Source organism: Falco rusticolus, chromosome 14, assembly GCF_015220075.1.
Source record: "Falco rusticolus isolate bFalRus1 chromosome 14, bFalRus1.pri, whole genome shotgun sequence".
In the NCBI taxonomy this organism is placed as follows: Eukaryota; Metazoa; Chordata; class Aves; order Falconiformes; family Falconidae; genus Falco; species Falco rusticolus.
Window position 1 is genome coordinate 16,603,301 of NC_051200.1, and position 21,455 is coordinate 16,624,755.

Here is a 21,455-nt window from a genome sequence, read left to right on the forward strand (position 1 = left end):
TTAAACTAAGCTGGAGACAACTATGGTGGGGGAAAAAGTAGCATTTTCCCACTGATATTTTCAAACTTTTCTTTCTAGAAAATAAATATAATCTCAAAAATGCATGCTTAACCTCTGAGCATGGCATTTATTCTCTCACGTCTCCATTACCTGCAATTTCCCAATGATCATTATGGAAACTGCAAAAACCAACTGCTGTTTCACTCCTCCCTGTGCTGGGGGGCTGCGGCAGGACCCCTGTGCCGTGCCCTCTGCAAACATGGGCACAGGCGACCCCCACCCCACACAGCCTGCCAGCCAAGCACGTACCGCCAGGCCACGCCGGCAAGCGGACCGGGCATTTGGGGGTTTGAGGTGCAAAGCACCATAGGACAGGGGGTCCCACCGTGCTTGGGAGTCATGGTTTCCAGCAAGGACCATGCTCCCCAACTTTTTATTCTACTGAAAATTTCATCCTTGACTTTGGCACAGAGGTGGAGACCCAGATTCCTACAGCACCCTTACCACTTTTTGCTTCTCGCTTCCCAAGGGATGACATTTTTGGAAGAGGGTACTCAGCACCTCCAGAAAATCAGGCCCTTCACAGCAGTCCCTAGTTGAGCACCCAAAATAACTCATTCAAGGGAAAACTAGGCAGGCGTACTTTACTTCAGGCAAGGAAGGCTCAGGGAGCAATTCCCTTACAAACCCTCCCCATCTCCTGTGGGGTAGGAGAATCCAAGAAGTGACGGAGGAGCAGGATGGATGCCCTTTGGTAAGGTCAAGGCACAACAACAGGCTGATTGTGGTCCCACTACAGCCGCTCCTTGGCCAGCTCACCCCTGGCACTGGCTCTGCACTGGCCATCGAACTCCAGCTCCTGGGCAAATGTTAGGGAAAATCAAGCACTGGCATCAAACTCGCAAGCGTGTGGCTGCGCCGGAGGCACATCGGTTGGATGTTGCTATAAATCTTGTACAGAAGCGCGACCTTTGTCCTCAAATATTAATCTGTGGAAAAAAAGAGCAGTAAAAGGCAGTGCGGCACCAAAGATATCCGCCTCTCAAACAAGGCTTCAGTTGATGTTCACCAGCAAACTGGGGATTTCTTATTTGAAGGACACTTGGGACAGTACGGAAAAGACCCTGGGGTCTTTAAAGACCCAGGCTGCACCTCACTTGGCACAAGGCAGTGGAAGTTGAAGGTTTCAAGCAAGTCCACTCTCTTCTCTTAAAAAGAGGCTTTGTGATCATCAGCTGCCACAGAATAGAGCTGTGCTGTACAAAACCAAGCCTGGACCCTCCACGTTGCAGCATTCCAGAGCACTTCACAGACTCCGCTGCTATCCCCACGCTGTTGGTATGAGCTCAGGCTTTAGGGTCTTACTGAAAACAAGCAGCATCTGGAAGATGAATTCTCATAAGTGTAGTTATATTTTTTTATATAGGTTCTAAACTGGGTATTTATAAAACGCTGCTGCAGTTACTGCATTCAGAGCCTCCCCTATGGAGGAGATCGTTGCCATGACACAGGTTTGGAGGATGCATGAAGCCAAGCAGGCAACAGACAAAGGGGAAATACAGAGCACTCTACCCTGCTGAGAAAAAGTAATGTGGCCCAGCAGGGAACCCTGCTGAATCTGTCCTGTCCCCATCATTTGGTTTACACAGTCCAGAACCTTTGCTCCCCACAGGACCGTATCTCCAGGCAGTTGTGCAGACAGCAGTTGTGAGAATGATGCTTATTGTCAGCGATCTTCCCTTCCGAGGAGACTCGAGCACGGAGGGACTTGCACATACAGCAGAGGTCTGCAGTGACATTCAGAGAGGGGACAGCTACAGCTTGAGTCCAAATTCCTCTCAATTAAACTCCAAAGTGCTTTACTTTTTGGTAACTATTGTTTTCTTTTCCAAATTTTGCAGGCACACATCTGCAGGCAGCAGCTGTGTAACGCATCTGCCAAGCTGATGTAGTAGCACCTTACACTTCACAACACTGACCAAATATTGTTTGCAGCTATAAATCCATCTGGAAGATGCTTTTGTTATGAATGAAGAACAGCGGCTTTTCATGTGAAGGTTGCTGCTGTAGTCTAGGAAACAAAACTGAAGTAAATCAAATGAAAAGGGTAAAGGAGCACGCTGAGCTTCTCCGTGATCTGCTTCTTCTCAACTGCTTGTCCATTTGGACATCTACACCCAACAAAGCAGCATTTATTTGGTGTCAAGGGAGCCTACAAATCACCACATTTGTAGCCTATTTGCACTTCCCTCCGTGACTTTCTGAGCTAACTGGGATCATCAGCCAGTGTCTGCCTCAAGTTGTCCCGCTGCAAGAAAGCTCACCTGCCTCCAGAAGTTTCTTTGAGGCTGGCAATGCCCATAAAACTAGCTACGTAACCCAAGAGCATTTGGGTTGCTTGGTGCTCGGAGAGTTTCAGTGAGCAGGGTTTCTTCCAGCTCCCCCAGGCACCCCTGTCTGAGGCCAGCATCCGTGCGAGCCTGCTGGGACAGCCCACGGAGCATCAGCAAGGCTGGGCGTGGGGACTAGAGCATCCCTGCGCCACCCACTCGGCGCAGAAGTGGGAACAGAAATCCCTTAGAGCACAGTGCCCCAACCACGAACCCCGTGCAACGCAGAGAGCAGCCCTTTCAGCTTCTTCTGCTGAAGTTGTTCCACTTTGCAAAATGAAATATTCACTGGGGCAAAGAACAGAAACACAGCCCTGTACCTGAGGAGTGCACTGCCCGGCAATCTGTCCCTCGAACTCAGCCCGGATTGCTATACCTACTCAGAAAACTCAAACGGAGTGACCCCACAGCCCACCGCTCCAGGAACTCACTGTGGGTAAGGGGAACAGTTTCACTTGAAATTTAATTATCTGAAAAAGCCAAAGAGCTCCTCCAGGAGAAATGGCAGAAATCCATCCTACGGCAGCAGTCGGGGCCCCAGCTCACTGCAGGGAGCCCAAGTCTCCGTCATCCCAGTGCGCGTCTGTGCTGGTTTTGGCTGGGGTAGAGTTAATTTTCTTCACAGTAGTTAATACAAGGCTTGGGTTTGGATTTTGCTGGAACCAGTGTTGATAATGCAGAGATGTTTTAGCCACTGCTGAGCAGCGCTTACACAGAGCCAAGGGCTGCTCTGCCCCTCACCCCACCCCACCAGTGAGCAGGGGGGCACAGGGAGCTGGGAGGGGACACAGCCGGCACAGCTGACCCCACCTGACCCAAGGGATGTCCCACACCATGTGACACATGCTCAGCATACAAAGCCGGGGGAAGGAGGAAAGGGGGGGCGTTCAGAGTGATGGCGTTTGTCTTCCCAAGTCACTGTTACTTGTGATGGAGCCCTGCTCTCCTGGGGATGGCTGAACTCCTGCCTGCCCATGGGATGTGGTGAATGAATCCCTTGTTCTGCTTTGCTTGCATGCACAGCTTTTGCTTTACCTATTAAACTGTCTTTGTGTCAACCCACGAGTTTTCTCACTTTTACTCTTCCAATTCTCTCCCCATCCCTCCACGGGGGGAGTGAGCAGCCGGCTGCGTGGGGCTGAGCAGCCAGCTGGGGTTGAACCACAGCAGCATCCCAGCCAGCGAGCAGCTGAGCCTCACCCTGCCTTCTCACTGAGCAATTCCAAAAGACTTTGGATTCTACCCAATACACAACCAGAAACATTGCCATTCTCCTTATCAGCACACCACGTCCAGAAAGCAAGGCAGAGGGAGTTATTAGAGAAAAACTGATACTATTTCATACCATCTGCAGGCTGCCCTGCCGGGAACAGCACGCTTGCAGATCTGCACCGAGCCTGTCCAACAGCACGGTGCTGAGCGAGAAGGTGCCTGCCTGTCCCTGGCTGCAGAGAAGGAGCGGGGCAGAGCACGGTGACACAGGGGCAGCTGCCATTACTGCCCGCGCCCCACTGCAGCGCTACCTTCCCGGGGATCCTGCCCCACCTGCCCAGTCTCCAAGCGGTGGCTTCCACGAGGAGCTTACAGCTGGAGCAGGATCCTAACTCCCACATCACCAGATCTACCCTCCCATCTCTCCCTCCTGCTCCCTGCCTGCCCAGGAACAGGATCCGAAGCTGTGTACAGGCAAAGCAGGTGTTTACACAGCATCTGTGGGAAGCGGAGCCAGGAGGGGCTGGCGGCCGGCCAGGCAGCACGAAGCTAATGGAGACACCATGCTGAACTGCACGTTCATCAGAGAACACGTAGCAGAGAATAGGACATTGTCAGCCAGACCTGCTGTGTTCACCAAAAGCTTATTTACAGGACCTGGTCTGAGCAGAACACTGACGGCCAAGGTCCTGACGCTGCTTCCCAGCTTTGGGACCAAACTCTTTGCTAGCCAGGAGCAAATCGTGTCTCCTGTTCCTTCAGTTCCTCATTTGCAAACAGGAACAGGCACAAGTGCCAGCAGGACATGGCACTAGCAAAGGGCCACGAGCATGCCTAATGGTAAGAGCCAAAAAGAAACCTGTAGCCCCCATCCATCAGGCCAATGTAGGTGTCCACATCACTACAGGTTGTGCAAGAGCTGGCCTCAAGGCGCAGGTGTTAGAAACCCTGATGAACTAACCATCGGATGGTGTTGGTCTAACCTGGACAGCTGGGCAACAAAAAGTCTCCACAACCCACAGGACTGGTTTCCAGATGCACCAAAGAACCGAAGATCTCACGATCAGCCGTGAAGCCCACCAGCCAGGACTTGGTGGCTTCCTCCCTGGGGACCTGGGTCCAAAGGATTTTTCCCTACAAGTGAGTATGCGGCACGCTGGCTCTCAGGTCCCACACCAAGGGCTTCCAAAGATTCACAGGGCAGAAAAGCAGAGGAGTCTGCTAATAAGAGACATTTCCACTTGGTTCCACCAAAGTCATCCAGAGCTGCAGAGCACATGGGCCTTAACAGCCTTACGTTGCAATTGCAGCTTAATAGCTGAGGGAACAGCCTGGCCACAGATTTAGAGCTGTGGGGAAACTCTCCCCATGTGAGGAACACCCCACAGTAAAGCACACCCTGCATCAAACAAATTTCCTTCTCTCCACACCCAAGAAGTTCAGCTGCAAAGTGCAAAGAGTGCTGTGGTCCTCTTCTGCATTTGCAAGTGATCTAAGGTATGTTGCAGAAGCCATACGTGAAATCATTAGTCATTTCCAACAGCAGCTCTGAGCTGCATTCACCCTTGTATGCACCAAACCCATGTTCAGCTGCTCAGTCACCCTGCCCTGACACAGCAGTCACCAGGGGTACCTGTTGCAAAGATGAGGTACCGTTGCTGTCCAGGGGAGCCACACACAGCAAATTCACCTTTAACTATCTCAGCGTAAAAACGGTTTCTGGTGCTGCAATAAAACCTGGCACGTGCAATAGTTTGTAATTCCAGGTGGCACAGCTGTTCCCCATGCCAAGCAAGTGAAACAGAAGACCCATTAAAATATTTATGGCAGAAAGGTTCAATACCCTCGGCTGCTGCAAGCCCCTTTGTGCCCCCCTGCCCGCAGGGTCAGCATGCACCTCGCTGCAGCTGGGGGCTGCACGGAGCATCTGCATCCCCCCAAGCCCTGGGCTCAGCCTACAGGCACCTGCTCCGTAACCACTGCCAGCTGAAACCAGGGTTTTCATTTGAAGGGAAAGATTAGTGATTAGATTAGGTTTATTAATGTCTGTTTTTCCGGAAGATGTGATGTATTGATCCTGAGGAAGATAATGGGGTTCCTTGCCCAGTTTTGCCCATAGCCCGATGGCAAACCTCCCCCTGCCCCATGTGAATCTCTTGGTAAATCCTTGACTTGGCAAAGGCACTTGCAAACCCCGCTTCTAAAGGTGGCTGAGCTGCCATCTCAATCATTTCCTGGGAAGAGCATCAGCACAACACAGGGAACAAGGGATGGCAGAGCCGCAGGAAGAGCTGCACCCCAGGGATGTGGTGGGAGCCGTGGGGACAGGCTGTCTTGAGGAGGAGCTGGTGGTTCAGGTGCTGGCAGCCAGGCATGGGTGGCCTTCAGAGAGCTCGTTATGGAGGCAGGTCAGCAGCAAAACACCTCCTTCAGAACCAGATGGGACAGACACACAGCAGCAGCCGCCACGCCACCATTTCAAAGGGACCTGGCCCCTGCAAAGCCTTGCCCTGGGCAGGACAGCCACCAGGACCGGCTCCAGCTCCCCAGTACAGCTACCACCCCCCATGGCCACATGAGCATGAACGTAGACCCCTCTTCCCAACCTGCCGCAGGAACTGTCTGCATGTGAGCACACCTCAGCGAAAATCATGATTTAAACTTCACCGGGAACATCGTCTCGTGTCACAGACAGGACACCAAGGCAGCCACATCAGGCAGAAACACATCAAAAACACCCAGGGATTCAAAAAGGTCATGGAAAGCCCCAGGAGGGTTAGTCCATCACTAGGCGTGATGGGTTGGTCACCGCAACAGGTTCAAAGACTCCTTACATTATCCTTCATCAGACTGGGGAGGATATTTTAAGGAAAGGCTCACTCTGTTTGCAAGCTCTTCCTTTTACTTCTCCCCAAGCACCTGCTCCGGCACAGCGTAGGAGGCAGGATACGGCACCAGATGGTCCTCGCTTCTGACCTAGCGGCTGTGCTTCCCTGTGGATGCCTTCCGGGGCTTCTCTGCAGCCCATGCTTCAGCGCAGGCGCATCCCCATCGCCCCAACCTGGGAGTGTGCTCAGCTAAGAAACCATACAGCAAAAAAATAAGCGAAGCGTCTGAAAAACTAGAATGACCTTTTCAAAAGGTTTAAATTAATATACACTGAGGGTAAGAGCAAAAACGCAAAAGAAAATGCTGTGAAAGAAAAGAAAAAAAAAAAAAGAGAAGAAACGGGGGGGAAATGTTAATTCAGCACAGTCCAGGCTTGTGGAACACCATCCGGGCAGCATGGCTGTCCCAGAGAGGAACGCCCTCACGGGACCAGCTGAATCATCACCTTACAATAGGAGCTGACTGGCATGGCCAAAGGGGGACAGGATGGCACTGCGTCCAGGCGTGCGCAGAGCAACCCTGGATCACGCCCCACGGCCAAGCCTGTGAGCCCCAGGGCAGGAGCCTCTCGCTCCCGGGCATCCCTCCAGCAGCTGCCAGCAGGAAAATGCCTCTGCAAAAGAGTAGCAGTGCCCGGGGCACCAGCACAGCACAGCTGCGGTCACTCACTGACACACAAAACCCACAAAACTTCATTCCTGCTGACCACGGGCCATCACTGGCAGCAGCACAAAGTGCAGCCAGCTAAGGATCCCAGACAAGGTGCAGCCAGCTAAGAACCCACATTCATGGGAACATCATCCTCCAGTACAATTCTGGGAAGCTGGAGTGAGCCAAAGGGTCCCCAGGAGCCGGGGCCGTGCTGCCAGCGAGGAGGATACTCAGGGGAGGTTAAAAGGTCCAGGCTGTCCCTGTGTGCTGGGGACCATGGAATTTTGTGTGGAGGAATCTCTTCCAATTTAGATTTAACAGCTGACAAACTGTGGAAGCTTTGCTCAGAAAAGGCAAAGCAACAGTAAACTAAATGGGAACAAGGCTTACAGCTCCTGTATTGCTCTGGCTAATCCGCTAATGTGAGGGAACAAAATCCGGGATGCTCTGATGTTTTCTGGTCCAATCAGAAAAACTATCTTCTCATATCACTCCAAACTAAGTAAAAATTGTGAAAGATAAAAGCCAGTTCGACTATACATGAATTTACATCAATTGCAAGAAACGTAATAAAAGTTTCTCAACACCCACACTGGTGGATTAAAATGCAGTGTGGGAGTTGAGAAAAATCCAGTTTCTTGCATTTCTAATACTTAGGAGCTTCAAACTACTTTTAATTTTCTCCCATTCCCAATTTCAGTCACTCCTCCCCTACGAGAGACTCAGGAAAGCATCCGCAGGTGTCTGCACATCAGCACCGGAGCATGTTTGCCAGCTGCCAGGGGAAGGTGTGTTCAGCATCTGCCACCAGTACACACCTTCCCAGTCAACATCATCAGCCTTCAAACCAGAGCCCATTCAGTACAAAAGGCTTTCAAAGCCAAATAAAAACATACACACATCAATAACTTTCTCATCCTCATTCAATACCATGCAAGCGTGGTTTTTTCCAAGCTGAATTCCGGCTTTGTGCACAAAGTCACTCCTGGGAGATGGAACCCTTGGGCCCCATTACCTTCCTAGGAACCTGGAATTAAGTTCCTTGAAGTCACTGGAACAATTTATTTGCTTTCATAGCCCATACAGCCAGGAAACTAAATGATACAGCCAGGTTCCCACAACGGCATCACCTGGAAACTGCTGCAAAGTGAAGGAAACTAAGAACGCTTTTTCCTGAATTAAATGGAAATACTCAGTTCTGGCGCTCCCCTGTTGAGCAAAAGCACGTCTCCAAATCCAGCTCACCGTTTTCCTGCGGGAGAAGGTCAGTGGCACAGAAAGCAGGGGGCGGGGGGGGCAGGGCACGCTGTCTCACACTGGGCAGCCCCTGGACAGACACCCACGGAGCAGCAGACGGACAACTGCACCGTGCAGCCACTTCCTGGGAACAGCTCTGCCCCGGCAACTCCTGGCTCAGCCCCCATCTAAAACCAAGTCCAGCATCCCCTGGGAGGAAAAGGGATTTGGAAGACAAGGCAGCTCCACCCAGCCACTTCCACAACAGCTCCTCACACTCTTGCTCCTCTGCCCCCAGTTTTGCAATGGCCTTCTGGTTTACTGCATTAGGGAAGCTGGCAGAAGGGAGAGCTTGCTTCTTGCTTCAGCAGCGGAGCAAGCTGAGGAGCTCAGGACCCGAGCTGTGCTCATCGCATGTACCGAAATGACCACCGTCACAGTGACATGCATCAGTCAGCATGAAGTTACCCATCTGCAGGACAAGGCCGAGGGCACTCGCCTGGTCTGCATCTCTGGGATTTCCTCGCAAGCCCTACCTGCTAAAACCGGCTTTAACAAAAGGCTCCTACCACAAACGCGACCAGCAGCGATACCCGAGATCTGAACTCCCCGTCTCCAGGCACACGGGGGGAGCTCTGTGTCTCTGAGCATCCTCCGGCGTGGTGGCATAGACGGTGCTTTGGAAGACTCCTTTCCCCTGCCCTATCTTACACTTCAGTTGCTTCCCTCCCACACGGCCCTGCTGTCACTTCACTTTTGTCCTGGTAAATGAATGATAAACCATTAAACTGCAGTTGTAGCATATGTGATGCAGGGAGAGGAAGCACATCCCACGTACTACTGACTGCTCCCAGACTACTACTCCTCCGTGGTCCACCCAAAGGGGCCTGGACAGACAGCAGCACAGAGCTTTCAGAGGCTGCTGGCCCCATACTCCTGCAGCTCTCTGAGCGAGCCCAAGCCTTTTTAGAGATGAGGATGGCTGCAAGAGGCTCGGGATCATATGGGCTTATATCCCACTGTAAGGCAGATCCGGGGGAAGCATCAACTTCTACTAGAAACAACTAAAAAAGTTTCCTGTACTGACGCCTGAAGGGAAATGGTTAAAACACGGTCCCAGATCGGGCTGAATGTTCAGAAATCAGCAAAAAGGGAAAAACCTGCCGATTTATTTTTAATCTCATGATTTGGGGAACTTTACTCAACTTCGTATCTTTTCCAATATTTGATTTTAAGAACGCATATAGATGCCAAATCACATGTCCAGATCCTGCAGCTATAACCACACAAGTGTGCCTTTGTAGAGATATTTGATTTCATACGAGCATTATATAAAGGTCATCTGCCAAGAGCTGGTTAGACGACAGGGCTCATGCTCACGAGAAACCCGCAGCCTGCTTTCACCCGGTTTCCATTACATCGCTCATAGAAAACGTTCTCCATCTGCATCGCCATCCCTGTCTCACCCAGCTCCTGTGCAAGCAGCGTGGGTGTTTCGTTGCCAACACCAGCACAAGGAGGATCAGACTTTTTTTTGATCACACCCGTTCAAGCAGCATCCTTTGATAACTGACCGCAGCCACCCCCACCTACACTTTCCTACCCCAGTCGCAGGGTGCAGGCAAACGACCGTGTCAGCATGGGTCCGGCGGGCAGGACAGCCCACAGCAGAGTGGAAGGCACTGTCTGGGCATCATCCCAGGAGAGCACGGACACAAGGCGCTCCTGAGAAGCAGGTGAGACATTGGTAGTCTTCACCTGTGACTTTGCCCCAATAAATCCCTCCTGCACCCCAAACTGTGCTTTGCCAAGAGGTCAAGGAAACTGGAATTAAAGACTAGCAGCTTTTTTTTGGGGTCACTGTGTCTTTTTTGTGCCTCGCACAGCTCCAGGTGCTCTGCCAGCTGTGAGAAAATAAGGAACGAAGAGAGTGCCTGCACCTCCTGACAAGGTACGTACGCATCCTCTGGCAAGGCTGGAGCCACCCAAGGTGCAGCTACCCTTCCTGGATTATGAAAGACCCTGCTGCTAAAAAACCTGTTCTCCCCACCAGAAATCAAAATAACAAAAAAGTCAGGGCTCGGCAGGGCTTCTGAGCGGATCACTGTCCATCAAAGGGACATCGCCGGGGCAGCCCGAGGGTAAGGGAGCAGACACCACCCGCTTCTCACACGAGGGGTCTGCGGCCACAGAACCACAGCAACACGCCCACCCCCCACCCGCCGTGCGCTCCGGCCCGGCCCGGAGCGGTGCTCCGAGACCCGGGAGCAGGGGGGGCAGCGGGGTGTCCCCCAGAGGCACACGCGTTACGCGCGTCTGCTGCTCCTCTGCTCCACGAACCGGGAACGGGCACGTCCCAGGCACCGGGGGGAGATGCGACTTCCCCGGGAAGGCTTCCTTAGCTTGGGCCGGGGGAAGCCGGGGCGAGGCCGGGCACCGGCCAGCACCTCTGCCCGCCCGCCGCCCCCCTCCTCCCCAGCGCACCGGGGGCAGCGCGCCCGGGCCCGACGCCCGCCAGCAGCACACGGGGCGCCGCCGCCCCCGCCCGAGCCACCGGCCCCGCCGAGCCGGCACCTGCGGGCTCCCCGCGCCCCGGGACACCCGCACCCCGGCACTCACCGGCGGCGGCGGCCTCCAGCAGCGCGGCGGCCCGCAGCAGGCAGTAGTAGCGCTCCATCTCCCCCGCCGAGGTGCCCCCAGGCGGGGGGCCGCCCGGGGCCGGGGCCAGGGCCATGCCCCGCGGCACCGCTCCGCCGCCGGCAGCGCTCCGCCGCCGCCCCGGGCCCGCGCGGCCGCCGAGGCGGGGCCGGGGGAAGCGGGAGGCCGCCCCCGCCCGCCCCCCGCACCGCCCCGCCGCCCGCCCGCCGCTCCCGGGCCCCGCCGCCCCCGCCCGCCCCCCGCGCCGCCCCGCCGCCCGCCCGCCGCTCCCGGGCCCCGCCGCCCCCGCCCGCCCCCCGCGCCGCCCCGCCGCCCCCCGGGCCCCGCCGCCCGCCCGCCCGCCGCTCCCGGGCCCCGCTGCTCCCGGGCCCCGCCGCCCCCCGGCCCCGCCGCCCGCCCGCCCGCCGCTCCCGGGCCCCGCTGCTCCCGGGCCCCGCCGCCCCCCGGGCCCCGCCGCCGTGCCGCCGGTGGCGCTCCCACCCTTTCCCCCCCTTTCTTCCCTTTTCTCCTTTATTTTTTCCAATCCCGCCCCCCCCCAGCCCACTGCAGGAGCCCGAACCGCTCCCTGCCTCCAGCACTTCTCCAAGGGAAAAACCCCACAAACCAAGTGTTTTCACTCTGCCAGCAGCACTTTGGCAACTTCCCTGGACAATACATGAGAACTACATTAAGCCATACCATAGCCACAGCTGGCCGGGGCAACAAGCACCGCACTGGCCTGACCCACCGGCCTCAGTTTCCCCCATGCTGAGGTTCAGACGGTGCCAGCTCATTCTCGACAGGAGCCTCAGCTGCCCGCGGAGGCAGCACAAAGAGGTGGATGTTCCTGTTTTTCCAAAACAACCTTTTAATTATGCTCCTTGCTATAATAGCAGCCTTTTCCCAACACTTCAGCAGTCAGGGCTATTAATTTAGGACCCGAGGTTTGACAGTGGTAGTATGAAAAACTCTGTCTTTTGGTAGACTGTGTCTCTTCTTCCACCGCTAAAAGAATTTTTCCAGGAAAACCCACCCGCTCAGTCAGTGCTCCTTGTTTGTAACACAGCAGATCCTCACTAACTCAACAGCCTGACCAATTTTCTGACTGGTCATAAAGCACATCTTGTGCGACAGGGAGAGCTCATGTGCAGTTACTCATCAAAAAATCCAGCTCGGGTGCACAGCAGTAAAATGCGGTTATAAAACAGCCGTACGCAAGGCTACAAGCATGGAAGAAGGACAACCACACCACATTCCTTCTGTATACTTATCGCAGGAATGCTATTTTCCCTAAACTCCAACAGCTCATGCAGAAATGAGGCCCATCCGAGCACAGAAAGGCTTTTTTTGTTCTATCCCCGTGCAGGGGATGCCCTGCTGTAGCCGGGACTCCCCACCACTGCTGATACACCCTCACCTTTGGCACCGGCTGGGGGAAAAATAAAGGCAGCCCAGCAGAAGGTACAGCGTTATCCCTAAGGTTGGGCAATCAATCCATTTCTTGCTCTCTGAGGAGAAGACCTAACGGTTCAGACTGGGTCTGGATCTGGAGCAGGTCGCTGCAGCCAGCACACCCTACCCGAGCCCCGGGCGGCCGAGGCTGGACCACGGCGGCGGATGCTGGCAAGAAACCTGCACATCCCAAAGCTGCACCTCCTCCAGCCAACTCAGCCGGTGCAAGACAACATCAGCCGGCTCTCAGCACGGAAAAGCTGTGTTTGCTCAAACTGAAGGATAACTGGTCACGGCTTTTCCTTACCATTATTCCCTTACAAGTCTGTATGGCCACAAAGATGCTTCTTTTGGAAACCTGGCTGCTTACAGTCCCTCCTTTCGGGCATTTCAGGGTAAATGCCCAGCTATTCCAGCAATGCATTCAGCAGGGGCACCATCCAGCTTCTCACGTTTTACACTGGCAGACACTACTTGGCATATCTGTCTCCTCCAGAGACAAGTGTTACTCTCTGCCTGCCCGAGAAACAATAAGCTGAGATAAAAGGAATAAGGAGATGGATAAAAAGCAAACGACAGCCAGAAACACGGGTATTTCTTTTCCAGGGATATCCCACCCAGGCCCCATAACAATGTTCACGCTCTGAGCATGGCACATAGACATCTGTGTGCCGGGGGAAAGAGCCCTTTCACAGAGCTGGGGAAAATCTGGCTGGCACCCACAGCACCTCTGTTTGCAGAGTTTTATTTCATGTGCGTGCAATTCCTCATCCTTAAATCTTAGGGAGAAGGTATAGGGAGAATTCCTACTAATTTCATTAATTCCAGATCAGAGGTTGGAAAAAAAACCCACCACCTCAAACAGAATTCAAAACCCTCTTTTTTTTTTTTTTCTTTTTTTTTTCTTTTCTTCTTTTTATTCCTTTCCCCCCTCAGATTAAGGCTAGGTTTTGTTGGGACTGGTGCCATTATGTGTATTTGAGAAGTCACCCTTCAATGACATCTGTTTAGTCCAGCAGGAATGCTCGATTTTAGGCAGCCACGGACACCTGAGGCCTCAGAGTGATGCGATCACCTTTTGAGACTCATCTGAATAATCATGTCAGCTATTTCTCCCCAGTATATATTTTTATTAAAATTTGGAGAAGACATAGGTTTCACTTCGGCAGCTTCCAAAGGCGGCTGCATCCCTGCTCCACCGTGGGACTGTGCAGGCAGCAAGGGCCAGCGGTGAGTCCAGCTGTGGCTGCTCCAGCCCCACCGCATCGCTGGAGATATGCTCGGTGAGAGGCTTCAGAAAGTGTCCAGAGAAATGCCCATCTGTTACCATCAGCTCAGTCCATCCCATCTCCTAGTCTCTCCTTCAGAAACACTCCTCTTCTGCTAGTTGCCAGGGAGAAGCTTCTGGTTAAATAGGGCCATTTGACTTGTCATCCTCAATTCAGCCCCCGGTCCCAGCCCTCACACACAGTCCTGCAGGTGCCAGATCATTTCTCCAGGATTCAGCCCTGGTCTCATCACTTCAGGGCTTGACCACCGCAATGTTTTTCCCTGGCTTGCCAACATCCTATTTTTCTGCTACACCACCTGGAAGGCTGCTGCAAGCATTTTTGCCCCACTATCACATTAGCCCCATCAGCTCTTACAGGCAATTCCTCCACTGATCCTCTCCTCAGCCACACATCTGCTCCGTGCCCCCTGCTCAGCCCTGAGCCCCAGCTGCGGTGGGCAGCAGCCGCCTGGTCTTCCATACACGGGAAAAACGGGACAGAAGGGCTTTTATTTTTGTTAGGGTGGTGCTGAGAACTGGAAAAACAAAGCTGGCTGAACATTGTTTGGAGTCAAACTGATGCTGAAGGGAATTGCTCACCTCTGGAATAAGCAGAGTGACATCAAAGTAATTGTGCAGAAGAGTAATTCAGCTCTGGCTGGTTTTCATAAACAGGGATTTTAGGAGGATTTCACGTGCACAAGGCAGCACCAGCCCCGACCCAGGGGGTTGTCCAGCGTGGGCTCGTTCCCAGCTGGCCCAGGAGGAGCAGAGCCTCCTCGCCCGGCAGAAATCCCAGCCCCACTGAAGCCAGTTAAGCCTGCACCGATTTCATCAGGACCAGGGTTTTATGTCACCTGCTATGTCAATTTGAAAAACAGAAAGGACTCCACGCTGCTCTCCCACTCTCACTTTTTCCCTGCTTCAGTCAGACCTGCCTTGGTTGTTGTTAGCGCCCGGCTTTGGAAGGGAACGCAGAGGTGCACACACACCCTCTCTGCAGGCCACGGTGCGTTTTCCAGCCGAGCAGGTTATCCCCAGACATGGAGATCTAGGAAGCAAAACCCGATCCCAGCTGCCAGGACTCCGCGGCTACATCCCCTCCCACAGCAGCTGCGGGGGAGCAGGGTGGGACGGGGACACCGCAGCCCCTCCAGTGTGCCTAGAGCCCTCACAAGCCAACAGCCTGACCTTTAAAAAAACTGCTGTCCTTGTTAAAAAGCACCTTATAAAATGACATGGCTTCACCCTTCTAACATGAAGGGCCATGTGGGTGCTTTGGTGCTAATTCGGTGCTCTCAGAAATACCGGGTGACCACGGCTGACTCCCATCGCTTACATTGACTTCTTCTGTCCCGTCAGCCTGGGTAGCCAGCTCAGAGTAAAACCCTTTCCAGCTCTTCAGATGATTTTCACTATCACTCACTCAGGCTATTAAGATTCTCAACGCGTGTATCTGGTTTCCAATAGTACAAGCCGCTTCTTAAAGGTTATAGTTTGTTTTAAATAGCACAGCCATCTGTCCTCCGGTGGCTGATGGGAGCTGAAGAGATCGAAGCAGCCAAAACAGAATTTTTCAAAGTGTCAGTTTTTCATTACAAACACTTCAGTCTGAATCAGATCCATGCCCTAAAAATAAAAAAAAATTAAGTCTATTTTTCTGGTGTATTATACAAACACTGTGACTCTTGCTTTAAGTTTCATTGCATTGCTGGAATTTCATCAATGCAATATCTGGCCTGAACTTCACCAGCACCAAGCACTTTACAAACCACGGAATAATCCTCATTTGCGTACCTCTAGACTTTGAATTAAAAAAAAAAATACTCATTTATTACAGCTAGCCACAACACACAGAACCAATGCACAGCATCAGGAACATATGGATGTCGGGTATGCGGACCTGCGGTTTTTTATAGCCAGTTCCGAAAAGTCAGCTAAAGCTCTGAGGTCAGCTCTTCTATGAAGTTAAATCAATTTATTCACTTAATTCACAGGACTCACTTCCTTAACGTGACATTATTTTTGAGGAAAATGTGTTTAGAACACGTAGGCCAGCTACATGCAGGAGCTGTTACCAGCAGAATTGCTAATACCTTGCTGGAAAACTAAAAATCCATGAGAGGCAACCAGTACTTCCTTAGGCAAATGCTGCTCCGTGTCAGTAAGGCCAGCACGCCCTTGCTGGCATCATCTACTCCCCAGCAAAAATGCCAATGGACAGAGAACCAAGTGCAGCCTTGGAAAAGCCCACGTTATAATCTGTTTCCTCAGAGCATCCAAGGAGACGCAACAGACAATACGTATTAATCAGAACAACATACCAAAGTTTATTGATTACTTCAAACAAAAGTTTCTGTAATGAAAAAAGAGCAAGTTGCATTCATAAAAGGTAACATTCACATTCAATTTCCTTTATATAAAGCAACAGAAATGTATAAAATTGCATTTAAGTGAAAAAAATGTAAGGTTGCAGTCTTTTTTTTTTTTTTTTTTTTGCAAGAAGCTGAAAATGTATCTTGTCATTGCCTGTATATAATTTACACTTTCTAAATACTATATGTTTTTTTAAAAAAATCCATAGCTGGGAAATTGGATAAATGGTGCAGTATTAGGTAAGTTTTTCAACTGTGTGTATACAAATTCAATTTTAAGCTTTTATGCAATTCCAAGTCATTTGTAATATTCTCATAATGATTAGGATTAGTTTTTCAGAAGTAGCTATGACTACACCAAGTTCCTCTGTTACCACATACCAGTTTTAGAGGGAATCTTAATCACTTTTCTTATCTTTCAGTGTCACTAGCCAGTGATTAAACTTCAACAAGTTATTATGAAAAAAACCCAGCCTTTTTTCCTTCAAGTTTTTCCACCGAGAAGCCTGTACTGACCTTTTAGCTCACTAACGAGCACTGTAACAGTGCAGTGTAGACTACGGTACATGGACAACCCGAGCATCACTGTCGGATTACTGCCACTGCAGCAGCCTCTAGGCTTACACCTTATGGTTACTAACACCGCTTTTTCCTCCTTTTTCTTCCCTTTTCCATCCCCAAAAGGGATCTCCTGTTTCCTGTGATTTCACAAGTCATCCACAGCAACAGGAATTTCACTTCTGCCATTGCTGAACGATGAGGATCAGCACCACCGCTGCAGGTGCAGGGCAGCTTGCTGTCCTGGCATCCCCAGCACTACACCAGTGTACTAGCTGAAGAGCCAAGCCCCCCAAAAAAAACCCTGCACCTTCCCCAAAGAGCTCCTATTCAAGACATTTCATGTTAATTCCAACCCATCGGTCAGCACACATGCCTTGGGTTTGAACATATAGCTATTGCAATGGCTTGCTCCATCCCGAGACAGGACACTTGGAAACGGGAAGAGAAAGACTCCGGTTCTCAGAAGGCTCCACCTTAAAACAGGCTGCAGAAATCAGCCTGTTTAAGTGGCTTTATTCAGACAGTTCACACACACATGGCAAGCTTTGCCCTGTTCCCACTAACATCACCAGCAAAACCTCCAGCGGAATTTCACGGGAACAGACTTTGACCCCAGGGGTAGAGTACAACACAAAACAAACGGAGAAGCAAGGGTCAGGCTTGGACCATTCAGGCTTGGAATGGTTTTGAATCACAGGAATTAGGCATTTCAGCGCCCACATTTTAAAGGTTATGTAAACACAAGTCAGCAACTGTATATTTAAGGAGAAAGGTTAGATTTGGCATATAGAGTGTGTATCGTCGCTGTATTCATTGTATACTTCATCTGTAGGCACCACATCTTAGCAAGAAAAGTTGAGAACGGGACAAGGTCTGCAAGTTGAATTCTAGGTCCGTGAAATGAGCTAGGGAAAGGGGGGGGGGGGGGGGGAGGGGAATGAAAAAGCTTTGCCCATGGGACACATGCTGGAAGTGCAGCTCCTTACTTGCATGCAGCAAGGAGTTGAGCCGCAGTTGCTAACATGGTGCTGACAAACACCATTTGCGTTGAGGCCAGTGCAGCGTGTATAATACAGTGGTCCTGTCCATACGTCCGCTCCCATGCTGGGTGATTGAAGAGCAGCCACCGGCCATCGGGACTGTGCACACCCCTTTCCCGCTCGGCTAAGGCCCATTGCAAAGTCCTTACAATGCATGCCAGCATCTGCCTGCAGCTGATCCGCATCCTGCATCCACCAAAGACGGACCTCAGGGATGGCAGCCAGAGCGCAAGACTCAATTCTTCCAAAAATTAATAGTCCACGGTTCAGCAAAATTTGATGAAGGGAATGTTCCATCTAGTCCCGAATTGTTTCTTTGCACGTGAGTGACACAAAGCCTGAGTGAGCGGCAGCCAAACCCCAGCCGCAGCATGGAGCTTGTTACTTCTGAAATGAGACCCGAACGCTTCTCACAGCGGTTCCTCTTCACTGTCCTGCAGGGTGCCGGGGCCAGGGGATTCCAGCACAAGGGGGCACCTTCACACCAGCCGGAGGTGGCACACAGGGTGCTCCATCACTGCTTACGACTTCACGCAACAAAAAAGCTGCTTTTTCCACATATGAAGCATCAGAGAAAAAAAAAATATCAAAAGTCAGGCATCTCACCTCTGCTGTGCACAACCTAAAGAGAAAAGTTCCCACGACCATGGTACAGGTAGATTTCAAAAGAACATGCCAATTTAAAAACCAAATAAAGTGTAACGTGAAATCAGGTTCATGTTATTCCTTTTATTTTTAAACTGGCTTCTTTTTTTCTTAGTGCAAATAACTCAAGATGCAGTTTTATATGCCTGCAGGTTTACAGGCACAGGTCCCTGGGATCATCCAAGGACTGCACAGTCACTCAGGCCTTTAAAGTGTTGAAGCAACTGCACAGCGCAGTAACGTAAGCACAACCACAGGGAGCCTGGGCAAAGCGGCGGCAAGTCTGGCACAGCCCAGCTTTTGAGATTCCTTTCTTCCCCCCCGAAAGCTTTCTTCCATCACAAGCAGCCACCATACAAGGGAAAAAACGACCTTTTCTTCACCCTCCATCAGGAATAAACCATCAGCAAACTGGTGGCGGGAGGATGTTCAGGTGCTTCCCAGCACTGTGGGTCTCTGCACGGGCACCACCGCTGCAGACGGACCACAGACCGCTTCCAGCTGTACCCAGAGGAGGGACACGCAACCGAATGCTTCGTACTGTCAGCAAAGACTTCTCCCAAATTTTCAAGTATTTCTGCAGCGTGCACCTGGCGACCCATTGCTGGGAGGGGGCAGCCCCAGCACCAGGCAAGATGCTCGCAGGGCTGCATCCAGCTTCTGCGTCTTTTCGGGGAGCCGGAGGGGGCTGTTACTGGGTTTAAAGTCTGTGCTACTTCTTTGGTCAGGCACAGCAAGAGACTTCAGCAGCTCTCTGCTGCTCTTGGACAGATCTGCAGGGGGCAGAGGAAGCCCCCGCGTGAAACGGGGCTGGCATTGCTCTCCTGCACTTCAATTCATGCTGTCTGGGATGAACTCCTAAAGATGCTTTTGCAGCCTCCCATGACATCGAATTTGGCATTTTATTTTTTTTTCCTGGGGGGTGGGGAAGCCACAAGACCAAAGACAAACGGGCACCGTGGGTTTGGTGCCCTGGCTACTGCTTTATCAGCATGGCTGCTCACTGTACTTGGTAATACTAAAGAGAATGTTAGGTTAAACCCACAGTTTTTTTCCTAGAGCATCACAATATGCAGTGTTTCTATGGAGCACTTTAAAGTATCCTGAGAGGATATTTTTCTGACAAATTAGTAACAGCATCTTCAGTCTTCACATAACCATTCTCTATACGTTTGTATGAGACTAGCATAGGCAGATCAAAGGGGCCAGTCTGCAAAAATCAGAAGGAGAACACACATGTATTGCAATTATTACATTCCCAAATTCATAACCTTTTCCTGTGTTATTTTTAGAAAAAAATACTTAAAATTTTATAGGAGAAGAATCATCATTAGCCCATGATAAAAGTGCCAAACGTCATTCACAACCACGTAACAGCACGGTAAATCAATTTGCGCAATCTGCAAAATACTGCATGAAGTCTAAAAATAGCATCTGCCTGGCTGGCCCCATCATCTTCCATTCTGCCCCAGTCCAGCCACCTCCCGCACCAGTATATGGTAGCGGAGAGCACCACCTAACGTCTGTGGGGAAGGAACGGCTGCTCAGGGTTTACACCAGATGCACTGGAGGTCTGGCAAGCCTGGCTGTTGGACCTGCCGCTTTCTTTACAGGCAGGTGTGGGTACAAAGGTAGGAGAGGTCTGCGGAAAATTTGCGGGTTTAAGTTTGCAGCGGACACCACACAGCTACGTGACATCTCACCAAAAAGCAAAACTGTGAATTCAGTTAGGCACTTTTACTTTTTTATTCTGCTATCGGCTTACTACGATGTTTAAAATCAAGTAAACTTGTACTAGGATGCTCTCTGTGTGCGTATATACATACAGACACTGAGACATACCTGCCGTACCATATGTTGACATACGTAAACAAGTACATGTGTTTAGTTTCAACCTATGCAGATGAATTAAACTGTACTTGTTTCTACCTGACAGAACTGCATGCACCCTAGAAAAAGGGATTTTGGTACAAATCAGATGCAATACTGGAATCATTTTAATAGCTGAAATTTGAATACTTTGCTGTAAATACATCAGCATTAGGTTTTACAACTGCTGTTAGCACGAGTCGCCGACTGCATTCTCGGATTACGATTTCTGTTAATATTAAAGTATCAGTTCTATTGAAAGATTTGTTTAAATACTGCAAAACATTTCTGTTTGAGAAGATCCATACACACACAGGATTCCGAGGAGGTTGGATAGCACAACATCCCCAAATTAAAATGCATCCCAAGCATTGCATCTCCATTCCACAAGGACAGGTGCCCCACACCGATAGTCAAGAGGATTACAAGAACCATAATTTAATTGATTTGAGGGGGGGTTACATTTGGTTAATTTTTAACACCATCCCAACTCTTTCGGACAGGGTACCTGTTACAACACATTAGACTCATCTGAGAACGTTCTTAAAAGAAGTGGTCTGACAGAAGGTCTGGCCGACAATGAATCAGGTGCCTTCCTGCTGCTCTGCAACAGCGAGGCAAAGAGACTTATAGCACACGCGACGTTCGCCCCTGCCTAACGGTTGAACAACATAAGACATACACACACCTTTTTACAGCTAAGTCATGTCATAAAAAGGATGGAGTAATACACGGTCCCTAAACACCACGGTGATTAATACTGGCTGGGTTTTGCAGTGCAGGAGGCACAGTAGGTATTCAGAAACTAGCCCTGCTTCCCGAAATGGTTAACTTCGGGCTTGGAGGTTTATGCTACAGGTGTTTCTGAGGGAGGAGGAAACCATCCTCGACTTCCCCGTAACTGGTGTTTTGTGGTGGAATCGCCATCCCTGGAGGTGCTTAATAAACGCACAGATGTGGGGCTTAGGGACATGGTTTAGTGGTGGGCTTGGCGGTGCTGGGGTAACGGTTGGACTCGATCTTAAAGGTCTTTGCCAACCTAAATAATTCTATGATTCCAATACTGGAAATCTGCAGTGAAACCAAGTGCTAGGGACACGTATTCCAGGCACTTTGCTGTGGGGTAGCCCCACCACCCCCACAGCCAGCAAGTCCCACACCATCCCTCACCATGGGGGTTGAGTGTAGTGGCTTATTCACTTGTACAAAGAACAACATAGCACTAACA

General features: G+C 51.2%; 2 protein-coding genes across 13 annotated transcripts in view; both read right to left on the bottom strand.

Annotated features, from left to right (window-relative positions):
• Positions 1–11,113, bottom strand: part of MCF2 (MCF.2 cell line derived transforming sequence) — a 62,531-nt gene extending 51,418 nt beyond the window's left edge. Inside the window, exon 1 of the mRNA XM_037408091.1 lies at positions 10,998–11,113. Coding sequence (XP_037263988.1) covers positions 10,998–11,112 — 115 coding nt within the window. The 5' untranslated portion in view covers position 11,113. The remainder of the gene's footprint in view (positions 1–10,997) is intronic.
• A 4,057-nt stretch (positions 11,114–15,170) lies between these two features.
• The window catches only part of ATP11C (ATPase phospholipid transporting 11C), a 60,126-nt gene continuing 53,841 nt past the window's right edge, over positions 15,171–21,455 (bottom strand). For 5 of the 12 annotated variants that reach the window (XM_037407677.1, XM_037407678.1, XM_037407669.1 and 2 more), the window contains one exon: positions 16,237–19,568. In XM_037407677.1, coding sequence (XP_037263574.1) covers positions 19,452–19,568 — 117 coding nt within the window. In that variant the 3' untranslated portion in view covers positions 16,237–19,451. Of the gene's footprint in view, positions 15,367–16,236; positions 19,569–20,735; positions 20,832–21,455 lie in introns of those variants that run through there. The other 7 variants (XR_005107402.1, XM_037407672.1, XM_037407673.1 and 4 more) reach the window with 4 other exon arrangements.